Raw genomic sequence first — 18,684 nt, forward strand, 5'->3', positions numbered from 1 at the left:
GGTCTTTGCCCCTTCTCCTTGTCTCTTACCCTCTCCCGGGGCGCTGCCCTCTTCTCTCCTCCTCTCCCTTCTCCCCTTGGGTGTCTCTGTCCACTGTTCATATGTCTTGTCCTCTTTGGGTCCCTGTGCTGGGCTCCGTGCCTGCCTCCCAGACTCTGTCTTGTGTCGTGTCACTGCGATGTGGGGCGGGGGTGGGGGTGGGGGTGTCTGTCTCCATTTCTGTCTCCAAACGTGCCTTTCCCTCCCTTTCAGAGAGAAGTGTTAAATTATTTAAAGGTTACATTATTTTCGACCTTTATCAAATGCTTCCCACAATCTGTACCTTCTTCTATCTCTCTGTGTAAAAAGGTGGTTGGATTAAATCGGGGGTTTCCAAACTGAATTTGTTAGCTGCAGACTGCGTTACCAAGAGAGATACCATAAAGGGTAGGTTCCCCTCAGACCAGTTCAAACACTCTGATGTGTCACACTGGTGCTAAGTAAGATTTCATTTGAACAAAAAAGAAAGGGGTGGGGGGTGTCTCTAGCTAAAAATAACAACAAGAAGTCTCTGTAAACCACTGGATGGATTTTAATAAATTAATACAAGTACTTTGAATTAATACAAGTACCTGGCACATAGGAAGCCCTATATGTGTTAGTGATTTCACTGTCCTCCTCCTCCTCCAAATGCCCTTTTAGTACTGAAAGATCTCTGACCTTGGATAACCCCCTCCCCTCTGAGCCTCAGTTTCCTCATTTGTGAGAAATGAAGCTGTTAAGTTCCGGTGCTGATCAGCAGGCTGATGGGCACACGTGGGGTCAGGCAGCTGGCCACAAGTCCTGCCCCCCGCCCCAACTGGAACATTCCACACGACCTCGGGAAGCCCCTCCCATGCTTTGAGATGCTGGTTTCTCCCCAGGGAAATAAAGCGGGCCCTGCAGTTTGTCTGATACACTTCTTGAACCGCGGGAGGGGTGGCGTACCCAATTGGGGATCTTTGTGAGATTCCATGGGTGCATATCTCTTGGGTTCAGGGGCACTGACTTTTTCTGCCTTTTTCCTTTTTGGTTCTCTTTCTCTGGGGTGCTCTGGCCTCTTTTCCAATTCTAGATTTCTGTCCCTCTCATTCTGGATGGCTGACACCCGCCCCCTCTGGGTCTCTGTCTTCCTTCTCTCAGGATCTTTTTTCCCCTCTTTGGATTTCCCTTTCTCTCTCTAGGTCTCTATACCTCCCCAGCTCTCTATCCCCCTCCTCTGGGTTTCTATCCCCCAATCAGGTCTGAATAGAGTACAGTTTCTACCCATTTTCCCTTCCCTTGTGGCTCTGATCTCCATGCCTGAAAGCAAAACTCTAGGGGAAGACAGATAAAGAAGGGGTTGGTTTGAATGGCAAAACAAGGCAGGTGTGTGGTAAACGGAAGGGGTATCTACATCTTGCTAGTTCACCCAGAAGCCCTCTGCATGACCAACTGAGTCTAGATACAGAAACCAGCCCTGCCCCTCCTTATAGTGATGACACTGAGCAAACCAGTTCAGTTGGTCTCCTAGAGTCCACACACTACATTTGCTCCTTGACACATGATTACTTCCTAGTGCTATTATCCCTAGGTCCACTAAATGCAAGCAAACCAACATGGCCCTATAGACCTCATACATACACTGCAACTCAACCCAATATTCCTACAGGACTCAGCGAACACACCTTGATGTAACTCAACTCAGTTTTACGTCCCAAGTGAACCAGCCCTATGAGACTCACATGATTATACAACTCATTATGATCCAACTTAATGTTGCCCTGGAAAATTTCTAGCCACATAACGCTATGCAATTCAACATGACAGAACCCTGAAACACTCCTACGCATTTACATTCCAACCCAACTTGACCTCATATGACCTAGAAAGCTCACATTCTATCACTTGACTCTTCGTATTTCTACATGGCTCACAAGTTCACAGAACCTAAAATAACATGGCCCTAGAAGAATCACAGAGCCACTCAGTTTCCAATGTCTCAACTCAACTCGACACCATGCATGAACACACAATCAGTCCCAACAATGCCATGGGTGACCACCTTACTTGATCCAACATGGCCCCAGGGGACTCATAAAACCACAGAACCCTGCACAATGCTGTTGGACAAGACTCCCAACCCAACATGGAAGCAAGAAACTCACAAAACTATGTGACCAAACCTATCTCAACACTACCCCAAAAGGCTCCACAAGCATTGTACAACCGAGTGCAGTACAAACCAATGGAGCCTCCATCTCAACTCAGTATAACCCATTGCCATTCACTGTCACCGCAGGAGATACCCACAGGAGCTACCAATCCACAACTCAAGACCCAATAAGACTTAGTGTTCCCCAGTTCATTACCACGTAGCTTAGTTCATCCTAGAAACAATACCCTCCCCCTAACTTTTCCCTCCTCCCTTCCCGCCCTCCCTCCAAGTAAATGTGAGGTCCTGCAGACCTCAACTGTCCCTCACACTTCGGTGACCATGTGTTTCCCAGGGGGGGCCCAGAGTGGAGGTGGCAGCTCAGACACCTCTGGATCCACCAACCCCCCATTGACCTTGCCCTCCAAGGGGCCACAGGGCTGCGTGTCCACGTGGCTGTACATCCCAGCCTCTTCGTCATCTGTCTCCCGGTGGTAAAAGTAGCTGAAGTTGGAGACAATGACTGGCACAGGTAGGGAAATGGTCAGCACACCGGCGATGGCGCACAGAGAGCCCACTATCTTGCCACCCACAGTGACGGGTGCCATGTCTCCATAGCCAACTGTGGTCATAGTGACCACCGCCCACCAGAAGGATTCAGGGATGCTGGTGAAATGGGAGTCGGCCCGATCCACCTCGGCAAAATAGACTGCGCTGGAGAAGAGGACCACACCAAGGAAGAGGAAGAAGATGAGGAGGCCTAGCTCGCGCATGGAGGCCCTTAAGGTCTGGCCCAAGATCTGCAGGCCCTTTGAGTGCCTGGAGAGCTTGAAGATGCGGAAGACGCGTACCAGTCGGATGACTCGCAGGATGGCCAGTGACATGGCTGGCTGGCCCACTCCCCGCTGCCGGGCCAGCTCGGTACCCAGTGCCACAAAGTAGGGTAGGATGGCCACGAAATCGATGAGGTTCATCACATTCTTGAAGAAGGCTGTCTTGCTTGGGCAGGCCGCCAGGCGCACCAGCAGTTCGAAGGAGAACCAACAGATGCACAGAGTCTCCACCACAAAGAATGGGTCATCGAAGGGCAAGCGAGGCGGGGGTCCAGGCACTGGGCTGGAGCCGTTCAGCCGAGCCGGGAACTGCAGGGAGGAAGGGATTCAGGAAGGACCATGCCAGGGCTGGGACACACTGGAATGGCCATTATTTGCGGGTTAAATATTCAAGTACTTCTTTACAAATTGGCCAATAGCCGCTGTCTCCAGAACCCCGCTGACCCAGTTGGCAGAGCCTTCCTACCAGGACCCCAGGGATCATCCCTGTAAGGCGGACTTTAGGATCCCTGATCCTTCATTGGCAGGGTCTCCTGAAACGATGCTAGAGTGGAGCTCAACCTCGTCCCTTCCGAAATCCCGCCCACAGGGTTGAATTTCCAGATGGAGAGAGTCCCATTTCTGGCCTCACTCCCTTAGGCCTCGCCCTCCCCAAACTCAGCCCAGACCGTGATGGTTAAAGACCTTATCTTTAATGCCCAAACCCGGGCTCCTCCTCTCACTAACTTCATTTCAATTTTCTTTACGATGGAGGCCTCTTACCCCAGCCCCCGGGCCCCACCCCTCTATCTCCACCTCCGTAGGTGGCTTTCTTCAGATCCCAGCCCTCAGTGCCTGCAGCCCATCCTTCCCATTGGTTACTGCCGGCCGCACAGACGGCCGACTTTTCAGTTTCTCCTTACCCTTCAGTTTCGATTTCTTAATACACCTTTCCTTCTGCCCTCCACAGGCAGGGTTTCTCACCTACCTCAACTCTCACCTTCTAAGGCAGATCCTCCTATTCAGATCCTCAGGTCCTTCCCCATTAAGCTATATACATTTCCCTTCCCCAGCCCAGATTTTAATGATAGAATCCCCTAGTCGGGCGCTGTCCCTGGCTTGCTCCCCCTCTCACAGCTTCCCAGGTGGCGCTAGCGGTAAAGAACCTGCCTCCCAGTGCAGGAGACTTAAGAGACAGAGGGTCTATCCAAGGGTGGGGAAGATTTTCTGCAGAAGGAAATGGCAACCTACTCCGGTATTCTTGCCTGGGAAATCCCACGAACAGAGGAGCCTGGCTGGCTACGGTCCATAGGGTGGCAAAGAGTCGGACACGACTGAACCAATTTAGCACGCACAGCCCCTCGCCCCCAATTCTGATTCGTTTGGTTTTCCAACCCCAATGCCCTGCCCACGCACGGCCAGGCCCCACCTTCCTGAGAAGCCCCGCCTCCCAATGCCCCTTACCCCACCTTATGATTGGCCAGGACCCCGTGGACGCTACCCACCTCCTCCCAAACCCCGCCCCGCCAACACTCAGGCCCCGCCCCCTTACCGGGCCAGCGGCGGCCACCGCCGCGAGCCCCGGGTTGTCGCGGTCGTCGCGAAAGTCGGGTAGAGTCTCGAGGCAGAAGACGACGATGGAGACGAGGATGACAAGCACCGAGACGACGGCGAGCACGCGCGCCGCCTGCGAGCTCTCGGGGAACTCGAAGAGCAGCCAGAGTTGGCGCGCGAAGGCGTGGCGGGGCAGGGGGCGCTCGGTCGGCAAGGGGCAGCCTTCATCCTCGCGCAGGCGCGCTAGTGCCGCGCCGCCCAGCCCGTAGAAGGCCACCTCCTCCAGGAAGACGTCGAGCGGCACGTGCGCCGGCCGCCGCAGCCGCCCGCCCGACTGGTAGTAGTAGAGGACTGCGTCGAAGCTGGGCCGATGCCGATCGAAGAAATACTCGCGGCGCGCGCCGTCGTAGAAGCGGCTGCGGCGCACCGGGTCCCCGAGCAGCGTGTCCGGGAAGCGGCCCAGCGTGCGGGCCCGGGTCTCGAACCGCAGCCCGGCCACGTTGAGCACCACCCGCTCGCAGCAGCCGCAGGGCGGCGGGCACCCGGGCTCCATGGCGCGCGCAGCCCCGGCGACCCGCGAACGGACGTGTGGCCCCGACGCCCGACCCGGCCCGGCCCGGCCCCGCCTCGGCCGCCGCCGCCGCCGCCCCAGCCTGGTGTCCGGTGTCCACGCGTAAAAATAGCCCGGCCGCGCGGCCAAGGCGCGGGGGAGGGGGCGCTGTGACCCCGGCGGGGCAGAGGGCGGCCGCGCGCCCTCTGCCGGGGCGCCCTCCCTTCCGCCTGGCTGCCGCCGCGCTGGGGTTTCTCCGGGTTCATTCCGCCTTCGGGGCCCCTTTCTCCCCGTCTCTCCATCTCCTGAGACCTCTGTTCTTCGGCCCTCCGGGTTTCCGTGTGTGTGTGTCTCATCTATTTTTTAAATGAGAATCTGAGCCCCTCTGTGGGAGTCACAAATTTCTATCTCTCATTCTTTTGTATGTCTCTGCTTCTGGCTATGTCATCGCTTTGGGTCTCTCTGATCTCAAGGATGTATCTATGAGTATGTCTCTGGGTCATTTTTCCCTGGGTTTTTGCCGTTCTAGAGTCACCTGTACCTGGGGATTCCTGGCAGTCTCTGTGTCTTGGTCTCTCTGAATCTCTGTCTTCAGTTTGATTCTGAAAAGAGATATCACTCTCTCTTTATATCTTGTTTCTCTTGGTTTCTGTCTTTCATCTCTGCCTAGGTCTCTCTGCTTCTTGTCTCTCCGGCTCTCTTCTCTCTTATTATCTCTTAGCTCGCTGTGTCTCTGTCCCTGGGATTCTCTGGGGCTCCCTTTCAGCTAGCTTTCTTTCCCTGTGTCTCTGGATTACTGCAAGTCTCTCTCTCGGGGCCTCTGGACCACTGAGCCTCTCTCGAGTCATACCTCTGAATCTCTCTCCGACCATCACTCTAGGTTGGCTCGGCCACTGTCCTGGTGGTTGCCCCATCCTGGGGACGCTCCAGCAGCTGCTCATGAGCGTGAGCCCCCCACACCGGATCCCCTCGCTCTCCCCTCCCACCCCCACCCCAGGGTCTCCACCTGGCTTCTCTGCCAGACTTTCTGAGCCCCAGCAAGGCCTGAGCTGGGGCCCTGAATAGTGCAAAAGAAGGCCGGGCCTGCCAGGAACAGGTGGGGGGTGGGCTGGGGAGATGCCGCAGGGTCACTCGAAGGGACCAAAGGACAGACCGACGATGGCCTTCCAGCCACCGGTGTCCTATGACACCGGGTAAAAATAGCCCCATCGGTTGAGCTTGGAGGGAAGCAGTGAGGATTGGACACCCAGACTCCTGGGAATGAGTCCCTGGGCGCCCTCTGCTGGGGGAGAGGAGAGAGCCATTAAAGGTTTTAGCTCCCTAGGAATTTTGGCCCTCTTCCCGTCTACAGTTCAGTTCAGTTGCTCAGTCGTGTCCAGCTCTTTGCGACCCCATGAACCGCAGCACGCCAGGCGTCCCTGTCCATTACCAACTCCCGGAGTCCACCCAAACCCATGTCCATTGAGTCGGTGATGCCACCCAACCATCTTATCCTCTGTCGTCCCCTTCTCCTCCCGCCCTCAATCTTTCCCAGCATCAGGATCTTTTCTTGTCTACAGATTCTGCGATATTGTCACCATCCGTCTGAGTTTGTGTCCCTCTCTGTGTGTCTGTGTCCCTTTCTTTCATGGTCTTTAACCCTTCCCGCGACTGAATCTCTCTCCCCGCTGCCCCCTCCCATCTCTCTGGCCTTTTCCCTTCTCTCTGGTCTTTTCTCTCTTTTTTTTCTCCTCTTTCTCAGAACTCACAGAAGCCTCTTTGTGGGTTTCTGAACATTTGGTATGAACAGATCCTTCCTCCTTTCTATAACCCGTATCTCTTACACCCTCCCACTACTGAGCCTGGAGATGGGCTCACTCTTTCTTTCACCTCCAGAAAATTCTCCTTCTTTCACTTCCAGAAAATTCTCCCTTCCTCAGCTCCTCTGACATTCATGCTATCCATGGACACCTTTCTCCAGCCTTCCCTAAAAACTCATCCTTCCCCCTTCTGGCCACTCCCACTCTTTCAGGTAAGAGTTTCATTCCTAGCTCCATATTCATCTCTCTAAAACTACTGTCATAGGGAATTCCCTGATGGTCCTAACAGTGACCCAGTCCTTCCAGTCCCTGGGAGAGGACCTGATATCTCACAAACTGCATGGCAGCCAAAAAAAAAAAAAAAGGGAAAGCTGCAGTCATCATCCTTGGAACAGATGCTATGTGATTTTAGAGGTTAGATCATAAAAGGCAAGCTTCCACCCCATTCTTTTCCTTGGGAAACTTGTGCAGGCCAGATGACAAGGCCCATGTAGAAAGGACCCTAGGTCACTAAACTTCCAGCTAATCAGCAGCATCAGCCTGCAGCCATGTGAGTGAGCCATCTTAGAAGCACATCCTCCTGCCCTAGCTAGGCTATCCACTGTAGCACAGATAAGTCTTCTCCCCGCCAACCCCCCTGCCCCGCCATGCCCAGCTTGTAGCCTTGTGAGCAAAATGAATGGTCTTTGTTGTTTTCAGTCACACAGTCTTTGGGTGGTTTGTTACACACACCACAATAATAGATAATCCACATGTGGTATCTTGGTACTCTGAGCCTATCATTTCCATCCAATCTACCCTAGCCTCCTCCCTTCCTTCCTGCCTCCCCCCTCCTTCCTTCCATTTTTAAAGTTTTATAAAGCTACAGTTCACTCATTTCAATTCACACAGAGGACTTTCCTGGTGTCCAGTGGCTAAGATTCTGTACTTACTACTCCCACACACAAAAAAGACTCTGCCCTCCCAATGCAGGGGGCCTGGGTTCAATCCCTGGTCTGGGAACTAGATACTTCATGCTGTAATGAAGATTGATGATCCTGAGTCCTGCAACAAAGACCTTGAGCATCCTAAATAAATATTAAAAAATAAAAGGGGCTTCCCTGATGGCTCAGATGCTAAAGAATCTGCCTGCAATGCAGAAGACCCAGGTTCCATCTATGGGTTGGGAAGATCTCCTGGAGAAGGGAATGGCAATCCACTCCAGTATTCTTGCCTGGAAAATCCCACAGACAGAGGAGTCTGGCGAGTTACAGTCCATAGGGTCACAAAGAGTCGGACACAACTGAGCGACTAATACACTTTGAAAAAATAAAGTATACAACCCAATGGCTCCTCCTGTATTCATGAGTTTTGCATCCATCACCACAATCAAATTTAGACCATTTTTGTTATCCCCCCAGAGAAACTCTACACCCCTATCTGTCACCCCTTAATTGAACCACCCACAATTTGGAGGTAATTTGCTACAGCAGTAACAGGACACTAGAGATAGTCTCTCCTCTTCCTTGGTATCATTTTTGCTCCTGTGTTACAGTAGGACCTTTTTTTAAAATTAGCTTTAATTTTGAAATATTTTCAGACTTACAAAAGACAGGCAAAGATAGCACAGAGAATTCATGATAGCCTTCACCCAGATTCTCCTGTTAGAGTCTTACATTGCCATGGTTCCTTTGTTGAAGAAACTGACAATGGTACAATACTATTGACTAAATGATGTTCAAATTGCCTCCATTTTTCTGATTAATGTCCTTTCTTCCTTCTAAGATCCAATCCAGAATACCATGTTACATTGAGCTTTCATGTCCTCTTAGCCTCCTGCAATTCTGCCATTTTTTTTTTTTTTTACTTTTTCCTTGTCTTTAATCACTTCAACACTTTTGAAGAATTCTGTCCCTACTGAAGGTCAGTGGACTATTCTTCAGTTTGCATAATAGAGTTTTGCCAAGAGAACATACTGGTCATAGCAAACACCCTCTTCCAACAACACAAGAGAAGACTCTACACATGGACATCACCAGACAGTCAACATCGAAATCAGATTGATTATATTCTTTGCAGCCAAAGATGGAGAAGCTCTATACAGTCAGCAAAAATAAGACCAGGAGCTGACTGTGGCTCAGATCATGAACTCCTTGTTGCCAAATTCAGACTTAAATTGAAGAAAGTAGGGAAAACCACTAGACCATTCAGATATGACCTAAATAAAATCCCTAATGATTATACAGTGGAAGTGAGAAATAGATTTAAGGGAGCAGATCTGATAGGCAGAGTGCCTGATGAACTATGGACAGAGGTTTGTGACATTGTACAGGAGACAAGGAGCAAGATCATCCCCAAGGAAAAGAAATGCAAAAAGGAAAATGGCTATCTGAGGAGGCCTTACAAATAGCTACAAAAAGAAGGGAAGCCAAAAGCAAAGGAGAAAAGGAAAGATATACCCATTTGAATGCAGAGTTCCAAAGAATAGCAAGGAGAGAAGAAATCCTTCTTCAGCAATCAATGCAAAGAAATAGAGGAAAACAGTAGAGTGGGAAACACTAGAGATCTCTTCAAGAAAATTAGAGATACCAAGGCAACATTTCATGCAAAGATGGGTACAAGAAAGGACAGAAATGGTATGGACCTAACAGAAGCAGAAGACATTAAGAAGAGGTGGCAAGAATACACAGAAGAATTGTACAAAAAAGATCTTCATGACCCAGATAATCACGATGGTGTGATCACTCACCTATAGCCAGACATCCTGGAATGTGAAGTCAAGTAGGTCTTAGGAAGCATCACTGTGAATAAAGCTAGTGGAGGTGATGGAATTCCAATTGAGCTATTTCAAATCTTAAAAGATCAGGCTGTGAAAATGTTGCATTCAATATGCCAGCAAACTTGGAAAACCCAGCAGTGGCCACAGGACCGGAAAAGGTCAATTTTCATTCCAATCCCTAAGAAAGGTCAATTTTCATTCCAATCCCTAATTAAAGCATCCTTCAATTTCATGGCTGCAGTCACCATCTACAGTGATTTTGGAGCCCAAGAAAATAAGGTCTGTCTCTGGTTCCATTGTTTCCCTATCTATTTGCCGTGAAGTGATGGGACTGGATGCCATGATCTTCATTTTCAATTATAAAGTTATTATTTTTCCCTTTGTAATTAATGAATTAACTTGGGACAGCCATTTTTTTGGGGGGGTTCTGGTCAAGTTTATTGAGGTTTAATTCACATACAATAAACTTGATCCTTTTCAGTGTACATTTGTATGAATTTTGAAAAATGTATAGTCATGTAACTGCCACTACAGTAAAAATTTAGGACCGCTCCATCCCCACCCCCAAAGTTCCCTTCTTCCCGTTGTAGTCAGCTGCCTCCCACACTTCCAGCTCTTGTTTTCTCTCCCTCTTTTCTTGTAGTTTTGCGTTTTTCGGAATGTCAAATAAGGCCGACCCTTGAGTAATTCCAGGTTGGAAAGGAGTGCCAATGGTCCACCCAGTTGAAAATCTGAGTACTGTGTTTTCTCCGTATCCATGGTTCCACTTTCAGGAATTCAAGCAACCAAATGGTTTAGTACTGCAGTACTGAGTGCTGAAACACATTCACCTATAAGTAGATACATTGTTTCATTTATACTTGTTCAAGAGTCCAGTATAAATGAAATCATACTGTGTGTAGCCTTTTCCGTAGGGTTTCTTACACTTAGCATAGTGCATGGAAGATTCATTCCTGCTATGCATACCAGTAGCTCTTTCCTTTTATTTTTTATTGAAGTATAGTTGACTTTCCTCCTCCTTCTTCTTCTTTTTTTTGAATAAGGATTCAAGATTCAGATCGCCTTCTCTCTCTTTTTAAAAATTTATTAATTCATTTATTTTTGGCTGTACTGGGTCTTCGTCGCTGTGAGGGCTTTCTCTAGTTGTGGCAAGCGGGGGTCACTCTCTATTGCAATGGGCAGGCGTCTCATTTCAGTGGCTTCTCTTGTTGTGGAGCACAGGCTCTAGGGCGTGAGGGTTTTAGTAATTGCAGCTCACGGGCTCTGTAGTAGGGCTCCTGGACTAAAGCACAGGCTCAGTAGTTGTGGCATATGGGTTTCATTGGTCTGCGGCATGTGGGATCTTCCTGGATCAGGGAGAATGCGTGTCTCCTGCATTGGCAGGTGGATTCTTTATCCCTGAGCCACCAGAGAAGCCCCATCCTCCTCCTTTTTAAAATTGAATGAAAGATTCTTTAAATTCTACAGAGCTTTACAGTTTTCAAAAGTTTCACACACATGATTTCATCTAGTTCCATAATTACTCTTTTCCCCCCACCCCGTAATGCCCCTGCCCCCTTCCCTCTCCCTACTGGTAGTTGTTAGTTTGTTGTCTGTATCTCTGTGTCTGCTTCTTTTGGGTTATGTTCACTAGTTTGTTGTAGTTTTTAGATTTCACATATAAGTGATATCATACAGTATGTGTCTTCCTCTGGCTTATTTCACTTAGCATGACGCCCTCCAAATCCATCCAGGTTGCAGTAAATGGCAACATTTCCTTCTTTATTGTGGTTGAGCAGTATTCCATTGTCTACTACGTCTTCTTTATCTATTCATCTGTTGACTGACACTTAGATTGCTTCCATATCTTGACACTGGCTCGTTCTCCCTGCCTCGCACCCTACCCCCACCCCACCCCGCCCCATTGGCCTTCCCGCGCTGCATGAGAGGATCTTATTTCCCTGAACAGGGTTAGAACCCATGCCCCCTGCAGTCTTAACCACTGCAGGGAAGTCCCAGACCCTGCCTCTTTCTTGAAGTACTTTCCTCCTTGGCTTCCTGGACTCTGGACTCTCCTGGCTTTTCTCCTACATTTGTGATCCTTCCTACTCAGTCTCCTTTGGTGAATCTTCTTGCTTTATCTCAATTCTGATGGAGGGCCTTGAGACTCAGTGCTCAGACATGTTCCCTTCTCCATCTTCTCTCGTAGCGGAGTTCATTCAGTCACGTGGCTTCATGTACCACCTCAACTCCAATGACTCCCAAATCTAGGTTTCCAGCCTCAAACTCTTCTGTAATTGCCATATCTTCCAACCTGCAATTCCACAGCTCCATCTGAGTGTCAAACAGACATCTTTGACATGTCCAAACCCAGAACTCCTTCTCGATAATCCCACTCTTCCCCACATCTTCCCTCTCTAAATGAATGGCACCATCAGTCACCCAGTTGCTTACCCTACAAACCTAGGAGTGAGGATTATTGTTAATGGAAAATTAGCTTTATTTAAAGTTTTTCCTTAGGGATTTCCCTGGCAGTCCAGTGATTGAAACTTCACCTTCCAAAGCAGGGGGTGTGGGTTCGCTCCCTGGTCACGGAGCTAGGATCCCACATGCCAAGTGGCCAAAAATCCAAAACGTAAAAAAAGTGGAAACAATGTTGCAACAAATTCAATAAAGACTTTAAAAACGGCCCACATCAAACACAAATCTTTTAAAAAGTTTTTTCTTTAGGCTTGTTATTTTGAAATCATTTCAGACTTACAGAAAATTTGCAAAAGGTATTAATAGCACAGATTTCCCATATATCCTTCACCCAGCTTTCACCAACATCAACTTCTTACATAACCATAGTACAATTATTTGCCAGGAAATTAACAATGGTATATTACTCAGATGTGAGTCTGAGTGAACTCCGGGAGTTGGTGATGGACAGGGAGGCCTGGCGTGCTGCGATTCATGGGGTCACAAAGAGTCGGACACGACTGAGCGACTGAACTGAACTGAACTGATTACCATTGACAAATAATGCTACAGACCTCATTTGAGTCTCAACAATTTTCCAGTGATGTTCTTCCTCCAGTTTAGAATCTAATCCAGGATCCCACATTACACTGAGATGTCTCTTAACTTCTCTGGGAATGATTTCTAATAATTCCACTCCTATAGCAACTGAATAACTGAGGTCACCTTCACAATAGATCCTAAATCTTACCCCTTCTTTTCATTCAACTGCTATACTAACTGGGCAGGACCTTAAGAGGTCTTCCCAGGACAAACCTCCACCCTACTCTTGTCTTCTGCCTGCCTTTTGTAAAAAACCTTTAGCCAAAGAATAAATTTCATCAGAAAAAAAAAGAAAAGGTGCAGAAGCGAAGAAGAGCAGTCAAACAAATAATAGTTTAATCATTAAACAAAGTCAACGACCTTTAGTTCTTCTTCAAGGGCTGTAGATAATATTTTGAGCCATCTCCTTTGAGATGTTTTGCAGATACCAAAACCTCCACCAGGTGGAAGAAGTTAACTGCATGATAACCAGACTGTGGCCACAACATAAGCTGCTTCGCCTTGCACAGTTCCCGAACTGCCCTCAAAGAAATGGGAACAAACTACCTCTGGAAATGAAGATTCAGTTCAGTTCAGTCGCTCAGTCGTGTCTGACTCTTGGCGACCCCATGGACTGCAGCACACCAGGCTTCCTTGTCCATCATCATCGCCCAGAGTTTGCTCAAACTCATGTCCATTGAGTCGATGATGCCATCCAACCATCTGGTCCTCTGTCGTCCCCTTCTCCTCCTGCCTTCAGTCTGTCCCAGTATCAGGGTCTTTTGCAGTGAGTCAGTTCTTTGCATCAGGTGGCCAAGTATTGGAGCTTCAGCTTCAGCATCAGTCCTTCCAATGAATATTCAGGACTAATTTCCTTTAGGATTGACTGGTTTGATCTCCTTGCGGTCCAAGAGACTCTCAAGGGTCTTCTCCAACACTGCAGTTCAAAAGCATCAATTCTTCAGCACTCGGCTTTCTTTATGGTCCAACTGAAGATTAACTGTACTTAAAACAATCAAGATGATGTTGGTCAGACAACTGCATGACGAATTTCAAGATGATTGTCAGAGATGACTGTACTACTCTGCATGCAGCTCCCTCCTGCTGCCTACACATCCTTGAAACACTCTTTTAAAAGTTCTCGTGGGGGGCACTTCCGGTTCAAGATGGTGGCGTAGAAGGATGTGTGCTCATCTCCTCCTGGGAGAACACCAAAATTACAAATAGCTGTTGAATAACCATTGACAGGAGGACTCTGGAACCCACCAACAAAGATACCCTTCCAAAGACAAAGAAGAAGCCACAACGAGATGGTAGGAGGGGCACAATCACAATAAAATCAAACCCCATACCTGCCGGGTGGGTGACCCACAAACTGGAGAACAGTCATACAGAAAAAGTTCTCCCGCTGCTGTGAAGGTTCTGAACCCTATGTCAGGCTCCCCAGTCTGGAGATCCTACAAAGGGACTAGGGATGCCCAGAAAATCTAGCCTTAAAGGCAGGCAGAATTCGATTACAGGATTTCCACAGGTCTGGGGGAAACAGAGTGTTCAGTCTTGGAAAGAAAGAGTTAGTTGCTCAGTTGTGTCCGACTCTTTGGAACCCTGTGAACTGTAGCCGGCCAGGCTCCTCCATCCATGGGATTTTCCAGGCAAGGGTACTGGAGTCGGGGGCCATTTCCTTCTCCAGGGGATCTTCCCAACCCAGGGATTGGACCTGGGTCTCCTGCATTGCAGGCAGACTCTCTAGGGAAGTCCTTGGAGGGCACAAACAAAACCTTGTGTGCACCAACATACAGAAGAAAGGAGCAATGTCCCCGCAGGTGACTGAACTAAAACTACCTGCTAGTGTTGGAGGGTCTCCTGTGGAGATGTGGGTTGGCAGGGGCTCACCACAGGGATGGAGGCACTCAAAGCATCAGATCAGGAAGGTTCCCCTTGACCTTAACCCTCCTGGAGTTCACCATTAACCCTACCATAAAGCCCAAAGACCCCAGGTCCGGGTCACCTCAGGCCAAGCAACTACGAGGAAGGGAATGCAACCCCACACATCAGCAGATAACTGGATTAAAGCTTTAGTGAGCAAGGCCCTGCCCACCAGAACAAGACCCAGTTTTTTCCATCATCAGTCTCTCCCATGAGGAAGCTTACACAAGCCTCTTAGCTTCATCCATCAGAGGGCAGACAGAAGCACAGTCCCAAGCAGCTAAAACAAAAACCATATTACAGAAAGTGAATCACGATGAAAAAGCAGACAGTTATGTCCCAGATGAAAGTGAAAGTCTCTCAGTCGTGTCCAACTCTTTGCAACCCTATGGACTATATAGTTCATGGGATTCTCCAGGCCAGAATACTGGAGTGGGTAGCCTTTCCCTTCTCCAGGGGATCTTCCCAACCCAGGGATTGAACCCAGGTCTCCTGAATTGCAGGCAAATTCTTTACCAGCTGAGCCACCAGGGAAGCCCAAGAATACTGGAGTGGGTAGCCTATCTCTTCTCCAGTGGATCTTCCCAACCCAGGAATCAAACCTGGGTCTCCTGCATTGCAGGTGTATTCTTTACCAGCTGAGCTATCAGGGAAACCCAAATGAAGGGACAAGATAAAACCCCAGAAAAACAACTAAATGAAGTGGAGATAGCCAAGCTTCCAGAAATAGAATTCAGAATAATGATGGTGAAGATGATCCAGGATCTCAGAAAAACAATGGAGAAGATGCAAGAAATGTTTACCAAAGACCAACAAGAACTAAAGAACAAACAGAGATGAATGACACACTAGAAGGGATAAACAGCAGAATAGCTGAGGCAGAAGAACACATAAATGACATGGAGAACAGAATGGTGGAAATCACTGCCACACAACAGAATACAGAAAAAAGAATGGAAACAAATGAAGAACCCTAAGAGACCTCTGGGACAACATTAAATGCGTGAACATTTGCAGTATAGGGGTCCCAGCAGGAGAAGAGAGAGAGAAAGGATCTGAGAAAATGCTTGAAGAAATAATAGCTGAAAACTTCCCTAACATGGGAAAGGAAATAGTCAATCAAGTCCAGGAAGCACAGAGAGTCTCAAGCAGGATAAACCCAAGAAGGAACACACCAAGACACATAGTAATCAAACTGACAAAAATTAAAGACAAAGATAAAATATTAAAAGCAACAAGGGAAAAAAATGACAAATAACATATAAGGGAACTCCCATCAGGCTGTCAGCTGATTTCTCAACAGAAACTCTACAGGCCAGAAGGAAATGGCATGATATATTTAAAGTGATGAAAAGGAAGAATCTGCAACCAAGAATACTCTACCCAGCAAGACTCTCATTCATTTTTGATGGAGAAATCAAAGATTTCCAAATAAAAAAGTTAAGAGAATTCAGCACCACCAAACCAGCTTTACAACATATGCCAAAGGAACTTCTCTAGGCAGGAAACATAAGATGAGGAAAAACCTACAGAAAATAAACCCGAAACAATTAAGAAAATGGTAACGGGTCTTACATAATTACCTTAACTGTAAATAGGATTAAATGCGCCAACCAAAAGACATAGACTGGCTGGGTGGATGAGAACATGTGTATGTATGCACTTCCACTTACCACATCACTCTGCTTGACCCCCAAGTGGTATGTAATTATTTTATATTGTTAAGTTACTCATGTTCCCATTATGGCTTGCAATTGTAATTATCTTTTATTTTTTTTTGTCTGGCTACTGATTGTGAAAACTGATAAACATCTTTCACTATTATAAATAAATAATAAGCAACCAGGGTTTCCTTGGTGGCTTACACGGTAAAGAACCCACCTGCCAATGCGGGAGATGTGGGTTAGATCCTCAGGTCAGGAAAATCCCCTGGAGAAGGGAATGGCAACCCACTTCAGTATTCTTGCCTGGAGAATCCCAGACAGAGGAACTTGGTGGGCTACAGTTCATGGGGTCACAAAGAGTTAGACATGACTGAGTGACTAACACTTAAGCAACCAAATTAAAAAGAGAGAGAGAGAAAAAAATTTCTTGTGGAACTTCCCTGGTGGTCCAGTGGTTAAGACTCCACTCTCCCACTGCAGGGGGCACAGGTTCCATTCCTGGTTGGGGAACTAAGATTCCTCCATGTGGCATGGCACAGTCAAAATAAATAAATAAATAAAAGTTCTCGTGCTCTGATTGGTAGGGGGGAGTTGGTTCTTTGGTATATGAGTCCACCTTCTCCCCAGATGCCTGGCCTCCTGAATAAAGCAACTTTCCCTTCCTACTAACACTCATCTCTGGAGTATTGACTTCCCAGTGATGAGCAGCTGAACCTGAGTTCAATAACACTATCTTCTTAGTCCAACCCATCATCTCTTTCCTGGAAATTATAGCCTCCTGAGCATCTGCTTGTTCCCCTTCAGCCTCTTTCCTGCATTTTCTTCTGTCTATTGCTATTGATGTGATCTTTTAATAACGCAAATTATGCTTTGTCCATCTTCTGATCTAAGTCCTTTAGTAACTTCCTATTTATTTTCAAATAAAATCTGCCCTCTCCCCCATGTGATACTTTATTCTGGCAAAGATCAGCAATGGCTGCTACAACCAGGGGGTGAGAGACGAGATGGTTGGGGAACAGTGGCAAAGTCTCACCGCTCAGATTACCAAGGAGAAAGTGTATTTCTAGAGGGAGATCTGTCAGTTGGCTCCTTGATCAGGTGGCCAAACTCAGCATCATAATAGTGGGACTATCTCCAGATGTGATGCAGTCGAAGTCTTAAGTATCACCAGGGAAAAGTTATTACCAAAAATGCTCAACATCAGTTTATTCAAACTTCAGACTCAATTTCCATTTTACAGGCAAACAGGGTTAGTGGAAGACACTGTAAACCCCATGAGGAAATAATCAGAAATCCAGAATGTGGGACTTTCTACTGGAAACTGGTCTGAACTTAGGGGAAAAACCAACAACATAATTTGGGAAAAAGTGCCTGTGTCTGTATTCTATATTAAAAGAGAATAAAGAAAAAAAAAGGATAAAGAGACAGGACAACCAAATGCAATGCATGAGGCTTGATTGACTTCTGGTTGAGATTAAAACAAAATACTTGTGGGTCTATTGGGAAAGTCTGATATCTGAATAAATCTGAAACAGAGACTGGATAAACTTTCTTAGAGGTGAAAATTGTTTTGTGGGACTGGATAAACTTTCTCAGAGGTGAAAGTAGTTTTGTGGTTATGTAGAAGGATGCTCTTAATCTTAGGAGATGCATGCTGAAACATTTAGAGGTGCAGTGCCTCAGAAATTTACTTTTCAATGATACAGGGGAAAAAAATTATTAAAGCACGTTTAACTTTATTTTCATTAAATTTTTTATTTCGAAATAATTTCAGAATTTTGGGAAGGCTCCAAAAAAATAGTTCAGGGGGTTCCCATATACATACGTAGATAAACCAAATATGTCAAAGTACTTAAAACATGATAATAATCATTTAAATCTGTAATAATTCCTGCAATTATTAAATAGGCAATTGAATCTATCCAAAAAACTTAAAAAATACTTAACTTTTTACACGTCTGTTGTTGCCGCTGCTGCTAAGTCGCTTCAGTCGTGTCCGACTCTGTGCGACCCCAGAGACGGCAGCCCATCAGGCTCCACCATCCCTGGGATTCTCCAGGCAAGAACACTGGAGCGGGTTGCCATTTCCTTCTCCAATGCATGAAAGTGACAAGTGAAAGTGAAGTCGCTCAGTCGTGTCCGATTCCCAGCGACCCCATGGACTGCAGCCTACCAGGATCCTCTGTCCATGAGATTTTCCAGGCAAGAGTACTGGAGTGTGGTGCCACTGCCTTCTCCAGAATCCTAAATAACATGGCCATCAGTTCTCTACTCTCTCCACCAACAACCTGGGACTCCCACCATCCTTCCTAATTCAGGGCCTTTGCACTTGCTGTTAACTCCGCCCCGATCTCCCTTTCCTTGGGCCTCTGTTTAAATGTCATCTTCGGAAGAGCCTTCCATTATCATCCTTTTCAAAAAAAATTTTTTTTTCTTTTTGGTGCAACA

At 47.3% G+C, this 18,684-nt stretch overlaps 1 protein-coding gene across 2 annotated transcripts; it reads right to left on the minus strand.

The window, feature by feature from the left end:
- Positions 1 to 2,478: 2,478 nt before the first annotated feature.
- Positions 2,479 to 5,195, minus strand: KCNA7 (potassium voltage-gated channel subfamily A member 7). Of its 2 annotated transcripts, XM_068992714.1 has the most exons (3): positions 5,158 to 5,195; positions 4,517 to 5,120; positions 2,479 to 3,294 (listed from the first exon to the last, which is right to left on the minus strand). In XM_068992714.1, the coding sequence occupies exons 2-3, from the start codon at positions 5,069 to 5,071 to the stop codon at positions 2,479 to 2,481; spliced, it is 1,371 nt and encodes a 456-aa protein (XP_068848815.1). In that variant the 5' UTR covers positions 5,072 to 5,120; positions 5,158 to 5,195. The 2 variants fall into 2 exon arrangements, with proteins under 2 accessions (XP_068848815.1, XP_068848813.1); XM_068992712.1 differs by lacking the exon at positions 5,158 to 5,195 and having other exon boundaries at positions 4,517 to 5,071.
- Between the last annotated feature and the right edge of the window lie 13,489 nt (positions 5,196 to 18,684).

The sequence above is a fragment of the Capricornis sumatraensis genome, chromosome 20 (assembly GCF_032405125.1).
Source record: "Capricornis sumatraensis isolate serow.1 chromosome 20, serow.2, whole genome shotgun sequence".
Classification (NCBI taxonomy): Eukaryota; Metazoa; Chordata; class Mammalia; order Artiodactyla; family Bovidae; genus Capricornis; species Capricornis sumatraensis.